The sequence below is a fragment of the Sardina pilchardus genome, chromosome 11 (genome assembly GCF_963854185.1).
Source record: "Sardina pilchardus chromosome 11, fSarPil1.1, whole genome shotgun sequence".
In the NCBI taxonomy this organism is placed as follows: Eukaryota; Metazoa; Chordata; class Actinopteri; order Clupeiformes; family Clupeidae; genus Sardina; species Sardina pilchardus.
This window is the reverse complement of record NC_085004.1, coordinates 14,421,599-14,429,098: the sequence shown is the minus strand read 5'-3', so window position 1 is coordinate 14,429,098 and position 7,500 is coordinate 14,421,599. Positions and strand designations below refer to the sequence as shown.

The 7,500-nt window shown below is 50.7% G+C and overlaps 1 protein-coding gene across 2 annotated transcripts in view; it reads left to right on the top strand.

The window, feature by feature from the left end:
- cemip (cell migration inducing hyaluronidase 1) overlaps nt 1–7,500 on the top strand; it is a 68,579-nt gene that overhangs the window by 48,856 nt on the left and 12,223 nt on the right. For both annotated transcript variants that reach the window (XM_062549392.1, XM_062549393.1), the window contains exons 12-14: nt 1,020–1,189; nt 2,622–2,831; nt 4,926–5,131. In XM_062549392.1, the coding sequence (XP_062405376.1) occupies nt 1,020–1,189; nt 2,622–2,831; nt 4,926–5,131 (586 nt within the window). The remainder of the gene's footprint in view (nt 1–1,019; nt 1,190–2,621; nt 2,832–4,925; nt 5,132–7,500) is intronic.

The window sequence follows — 7,500 nt, the reverse complement described above, 5'->3', positions numbered from 1 at the left end:
TATGACCTGTGTTAGTATCCCAGCCCCCAGTGCTGCCTCCCGCTCCGTGGCTCGCTAGCACGCTGTTACTCTTGGCCCGCGCCAGCGCGGATGAGTGGGGGCTGTCGTCATGCTGAAAAAATAAACGGGCAAATAAATAAAGCCCTAAAAGGGTCCTTTCATCCATTAGGAAAAGCAATTGGAGCACGTGTGTCGCCCAGTCCTGTGTGATTTCACCCCAGAGTGGCTTTCTCCTGGCACAGGGAAATAAAAGTGTGTGTGTGTGTGTGTGTGTTTGTGTGTGTGTGTTTTTCTATCCTTCCCATTAGTCATCTGCAGACCAACATAACCATCTTCGCTCCCACTATCTGGGTCACATACCCCACTCAAGCATCTGTATCTCTCTTCCCTCCCTCTCTCCTCCTCCCTCTATCTCTCTCCTCTCTCGTTCCTCTTCCCTCCATCTCTCTGTCCTCTTTTTCCTCTTCCCTCCTTCTCTCTCTCTCAGCCTCGTCCCCCTTTCTCTGTCCCAGTCTCAATGTTTTCACCCCTTGCTCTTTTAGCCCTCCATTCTATCTCACTCTTTTTTTATTCACTCTCTCTCCCCTCCCTCCCTCTCTCTCTCTCTCTCTCTCTCTCTCTCTCTCTCTCTCTCATACATACTGTAGTCTCACTCTTCTCATTTGAAGTTCTCAATTGTCCTTGAGAAATGTTCTTTTGCCCTGCTGCCTGATTGAGAGCAAGAGTGTGTGTGTGAGTGAGTTAGTGTAGTGTGTGTGTGTGTGTGTGTGTGTGTGTGTGTGTGAGAGAGAAAGAGAGAGAGAGAGAGTGAGTGGCGTCGGAATGGAACATTTCCGTGGCAGCTGCTACTGCTGCTGGAGAACGCTGCTAATGGCTGCTCTCCCGCGGCCTCCACGTGCCTGCTGACTGACAACGCCGCTCAAGCAGAGGATGGAGAATGATGATTGTGTGTGTGTCTCTGTGTGTGTGTGTGTGTGTGTGTGTGTGTGTGTGTGTGTGTGTGTCGGTCCCCTCCGTAGGCAAGCCGGCCTTCGTGCACATGGGCGAGGAGGTGGACGGAGTGGACATGCGGGCGGAGGTCGGCCTGCTGACCCGGAACATCCTCATCCGCGGGGAGATGCAGCCCACCTGCTACGGCACCGAGGCCTGCAACTTCTTCGACTTCGACACCTTCGGCGGTCACCTGAAGGTACGGACAGACGGTCGAACGGTTGAACGGGCGGACAACACCACATGACACCCCCTTTGTCCCGCCAGCGAATGACGGGACAGAGCCTTGGGGACCCCAGGCGCCTCGCCTAATGCATTCTGATCCTCGTCATCCCCTCCTGTCACTCACAATCAAGCAGACACTTCCTGATCTAGTCGCTCAGCATCGCGTGTCATGCTCTTGGTCCAGTGCATGACGAGCATCGATGATGAAGTTTGAAGGAATGTTTGTACTGAATCAAGTAAACAGTTGTGACTTAGCTAATGAGATTTTTAACACTTGTATATTTTCCAAACAAAGCCGTGTCGTTGGTACATCGCTGATGAGTTATTGCACTTGGCAGGACCGGTTATACATGTACGTCTCCTTAAATGCTCGCTTTCGTCAATTTGAAAAGCAGTCAGTAATTTAACCACGGCCAGATGTGTTATTGCAGAAGTGGGACACGGGAATGTCAGAAACCAAGAGCAAATCCCTATTAGGCTTAATGACAGTCATATCAAGCAGCGCTCCAATCACTCTCATTAAAATAGCAGAGCTGAAATGACACACTGACCCTTTATTTAACATCTGACTGGAGTGTTTTCACTCTTGGCTCGAGGGTGCTTGTTTATCGACGGTTTTTCGGCCACAATTAAAGGCTTGGAAGGAGGCGCGTCCGTCGTCTCCGTGACCCCCGGACAAAATTCCTCTGATTGCTCCGCCGCGACCTCATCTAATTAAGTAGTACCGGGGCGGGAGGAAAGCAGTCCAAGGGCTGCGAGGGCTGGTCTGATCTAGGTCAGCTTACGTCACAAGCCCGGCCCGGCCCCGGGCCACTACGGCGCCGCAACGAAACGGACCAGTGTTAGTTTCTCCCGGGCGTTCCCACGGGATGGCCAGATGCCGCAGAATGTATTTCTATCCCTGGACCCTCCCTGGACCCACCACCCCTGGGGGGGGGGGTTCTGGGTCCCATATTTCGAATGCGCCAACATGCCAGTACCTAATCGGGAGTCCCCAGGGAAGCGCGAATGCAATCCCGAAATGGATATGCAGGGGCATGGAAGGTCCTGGCGAATATGGCAGGGATTCAGATATGAAATACATATCCCTGGCACGCGGACGTGCATACATATCATCCACTCATCACCCACCGTCTTTTTTCTGCTCGCCACATATGCAGCTTGTCAGTTATGTTTATATCAGATTTCCTCCACCTTCACCCCCTCCCCTCCAAATGTCTGTCTCTCTCTCTCTCTCTCTGATTTGAGGACTGATCCAATAATTGAATGTTAAACCTCTGTCTCTCCCTCTCTTTCTGTCTGTCTGTCTGTTTCTCCCTCTCTGTCTCTTGCTCTCTCTGTCTTTCTATCTCTCTCCCTCTCTCTCTCATTCTCTCTCCCTCCCTCTCCCTCTCTCTCTCTCTCAGGTGGAGAGGGGTTTCCGCGCGGTGCATGTGGAAGGGGTGGAGCTGCAGCACATGGGTCAGCAGTCGATGGGTCACTACCCGGTGCACTTCCACATGAACGGAGACGTGGACGAGAAGGGCGGCTACGACCCCCCCACCTACGTGCGCGACCTCTCCATCCACCACACCTTCTCCCGCTGCGTCACTGTGCACGGCTCCAATGGGCTTCTGGTGAGACACACAAACACACACACACACACACACACACACACACTCTCTCTCTCTCTCTCTCTCTCTCTCTCTCTCTCTCTCTCTCTCTCCCTTTCTCTCTCTCACACACACACACTCACTCACTCTCTCGCTCACAAACACACACACACACACACACACAAATACACACACACACACACTCTCTCTCTCTCCCTTTCTCTCTCTCTCTCATACAAATTTGCACAGTCACTCACAAACTCATACACAGACACACACTGGCACCCACATAAACACACAAACACTGCCATATGCACATAGACAAACGCGCACCAACTCTGCCTTGTCTCAGCACACAAGAATCTGTACAGAGCATATGCATAGAAAGGCACACACACACACACACATACACACACCAGCCCAATTCTTGAAGTCTGTGTGCACAGACCTCCAAGTAAGCTTGCCTGTAAGCCTCAGATCGCCATTCAAAGTCTCTCCCGAAAAAATAAGGCCAATTAGAGCATCAGATGCGACAAACGACAAGGAAAAGAAGTAATTAGCTGCAAACGAATGCAGTTTGGGCCGCTAATGAGCAGAGCGTGGGCCCAGCTGAGCACAGCCAAGGCTCCTCGGGGTCCCCGGGGGCCGTCAGTCGATTCAGATGCTAAAAGCTCCATCCCGGCGAAGGGGAGCAGGGGAGGGTGGGCGGTTGGAGGAGGCGCGCCGAGGCCTTGATCTGGGCTCCAGACTCCACCTCCGCACCACGGGGTGAGGAGTTCAGTGGCCGCCGCTCCCTCTCGTTGGCTCCCTCGTCGGCCCCCATATCTGTCGCCCGCCGCCAGATGGATGGCGGTTGGGGGGGCGGAACGGAGTCGTGGCCAATAGGGGGCTGGCCGCTGGACCGCAGGTCGATTATTGCCGTGGGCGGTCGGGCGGGTGGTCGCCATGACGTTACAGTGGGGGTAATAACGTGCTGCCCTCAGTACTTTTCTCTCCCTCAGGGAGTTCTGGGACCCCCAGGGGAGCCAGACGTGCAATAGCTCATGCTCCTGGGTGGAATTAGCCGCAGGTCCCAGATCAGATCCTTGACCTTGGTTAATTAGTGTCAAACACTGAACATGAAGATAGAGAGCCTGAGGAAAATGAAATGCTAACTGTACTGAAAACAGTCCTGCACCTCCCCGGTAATGTCAAGGGGTGATCCCAGCCCGAAGCGAGTGTGTGGTGTGTGTGTGTGTGTGTGTGTGGGGGGGGGGGGGGGTTGGGTGTTGAAATGAAGCCCATGTAAAGAAATGGTGGAAAGCATTTGAAGCATTTCCTAGTTTACCATGAGCAAACTTTGAGGTAGGCTGCTGTCGCCACGGCGACATCCCACCATGACAGTGCTGGTGGCTCTGCGGTCCTGATGCTGAGGAGGGGTGGAGGGGAGGGGCGGTGTGACGGGACTCTGGTGAGCCTGTGCTGCGACGCGATTAACAGGGCTCAACTGAAGCCTCCACTGGCTCTTATCTGCCAGATAACATCATGGCCGCCGTGGGCTCCTTCTTGTTGCTTCTCTCGTGAGTTGCCCTGGTGTTTTGAAGCTCTTAATGATATAAGCGTAAACACAAACACATCTTTTCCTCTTGCTGTCAGGAGAGAGATAAGCCTTAATCACAGCAGGGGGGGTGGGGGGGGGGGGTGAGAGACTGTCTGAAAGTGTGTGGGTGGGAGCGCTGAGCCGCGGGCCTCTTCAATGTCTCTCTCTCTCTCTCGCGCGCTCTATCGCACCCTCTAGCCCTGTCTCTTTCTCTCTCTCACCCTTTCTGTCATTGTCTTCTCTCTCTCTCTCTTCTCTCTCTCGCTCTCTTCTCTCTCTCTCTCTTTCTATTAAATTCCAATTCAAAGTAGCTTTATTGGCATTACCATTAGAGTGTTACAAGAACGCACCGGTAATGATTTCAAAGGAAAAGGCAAAACAAACAAGTGGATCAACAAGAATTAAACATTTACATTGAGTTTAACTCGGTGGAATATTTGCACACAACACATTGCACACCCATATAAGACAGCATCCACATTCCACACATGTAACAGTACCTTGCAAATGGTGAACGGTATATTGCGTGTGTTTTGCAGGTGAAGGATGTGGTGGGCTATGATGCCCTGGGACACTGTTTCTTCACGGAGGACGGGCCAGAGGAGAGGAACACCTTTGACCACTGCCTGGGGCTGATGATCAAAGCCGGCACTCTGTTGCCCTCCGACAGGGACAGTAAGATGTGCCGGGACATCACCAACGGAGCTTTCCCCGGCTACGTGGCCAAGCCGCGGCAAGACTGCAGGTGAGGAACACACGGACGAATGCACAGATGATCTAAAGCTACGCGCATACGCACACACACGCACATACAGACACACACACAAACACACATACAGTATGCATGCACATATACACATACACTACTCACAAAAAGTTAGGGATATCTGGCTTTCGGGTGAAACTGATGGAAAATGTAAAAGGTTCAAGCTACAGTGCTATTATATCATGGAAGTAAGAGCGTGCAATGGTGATTTCCTTATCTCAAACAATTTATTGAAACAAAGGCCAACAAATTTCATAAAGAATATAACTGATTTTTTGTGAAGGTGCGCACACACAGACACACAGGTACATGAACACACATACACCAACACTAACCTGTCGTAGGGTGTCACAATAGCACTAATCTAAGATACAAACAATAGAAAACGCTGCAGACTTCAAGTGCAACTCTGGCGCTGCAGGTGGATAAGCCCACAGGAAGTTGATGCATCTCTTGTACTCCGCATGAGGCGATGGTGCTGCTGCGGCGGCGCGTAGTGCAGATGTTTTGTGTTTTGTCGCTTCACAGTAGCAGGGCTATTCAGGGAAACATTACACATAATCATTCTCTAGGAAAATAGCTCTTTTGCTAAAGTATAATATAATAGCACCATTTGCAAAGACGGGTGAAAGGAGGTTGTTGTCGTGACAACATGATAATTTTTTACCAATTTTATTTTCTCATCAAAAGATTGCTGTTGACAGGAAAGACAGTTTGACATCACAATTGCTGTTATTGGAAAATAAATAAGAAAAAATTAAACCCACGCAGAAAGTCTTTCAGCTGCAACAGTCATTTAATGTCCCCTATTTCATCCTCCTTTCCCCCAGGACACGATGCCTTTAAAAAGAAATAACACAGTTCTGATGAAGAAGTTTATCATTTCATAAGAGCACGAAACTCCGAAATGACGCAAGAAATCCACTCTGAGTTTTCGCTCACGTAGCTGCAATGCAAGAAGTAACATCACAGGATTAGCCCTCGGTTAAAGTTCAGCAGTGAATCTTTTCTTCTCTTAGGCTTTTTTTCGTCTGAGCTGAGAGAAAGCGTGATTAATTCCAACACCTATCTGATGACGGCGAGGAACACCATCTCTGAATGAAGATAGGGATGTTGCTTAAAGAAAACGCGTACGAGTGTCGGGTTGCACGTCTAAAATATTTTAAGAAGTCCGTTGGGGTGTATCAAGCCCATAATTGCTGAGCGGGAACATGCATAAATACATTACAACCCATCAAAGGAGGAAGGAGAAGAGGATGTAGGGAGGGAAGGAGGGAGGGGGAGAGAGGAGGAGGTAAAAAAAAAAAACGAGCTTGTCTCACATCATCTGCGAGAGAGTGATGCCTGCAGGGGGATCCGACCCCACCGACTAAACAGCGCCAACGGCGAGCCAAGGGCCACGCGTGCCCACCGCCGTGGCCTCCGGGCGGCGAATTATACCTTCCTCCGATGCGTCCTCTCACCTTGACGCCTGGAACTCGGGACATCAAATTTTCACAAAATTCGAGATGCGACGAGGTGCGGCGTGGTGCGGAGTGGTGCGCACGGCGTACTGATAACGGAGGCCAGCCTTTAATTTCCTGTGTCTGAAAAGACATCAGAGGCATGCGAGGTGAGGAGAGAGACCACGGGAGGGAAAAGAAGAAAAGAAGAGAGTGCAAGACAGCGAGTGAGGGAGAGAGGGAGAGAGAGAGAGGGAGAGAGAGGGAGAGAGGGAGCGAGAGAGAGAGTAAGAGAGAGAGAGAGAGAGATTGTAAAGCCTTTATTCTCAGGTATAACACTAGCATGGTTTAGTAATTGCTGAGTAGCTGTGACAGCGCTCAGAGCAGGTTGTTATGGCGGCGGAGAGGCGCGGCTGGAGAGACTCCTCCACTGTGGCACAGCTGCAGCCAGAGACACTGCAGCAGGCACAGGGGCACACTTATACTTACAACACATACTTTACACTATAGCCACAGATTATACAAAGATACACACACACCTGCACACACACAGACATACAGACAGACATACACACATACACACACACACACACACCTGCACACACACACACACACACACACACACACACACACACACACACAGCCACCCGCATACGCACACACACACACACACACACAAACACATACAAATGTGAGCATACAATAGTGTGTGCAAATAATAACCCACACACGACACACACACACACACACACACACACACACACACACACACACATACAAACATACACACACACATGAGCAGTAGTGTGTGCAAATGCTAACCCACACACACAACAGGGCCCTCTCCCTTCTGTTTGCAACCCAGTGTGTGAAATGAGAGAGCGTTGTCATAGATATTAGTATGGA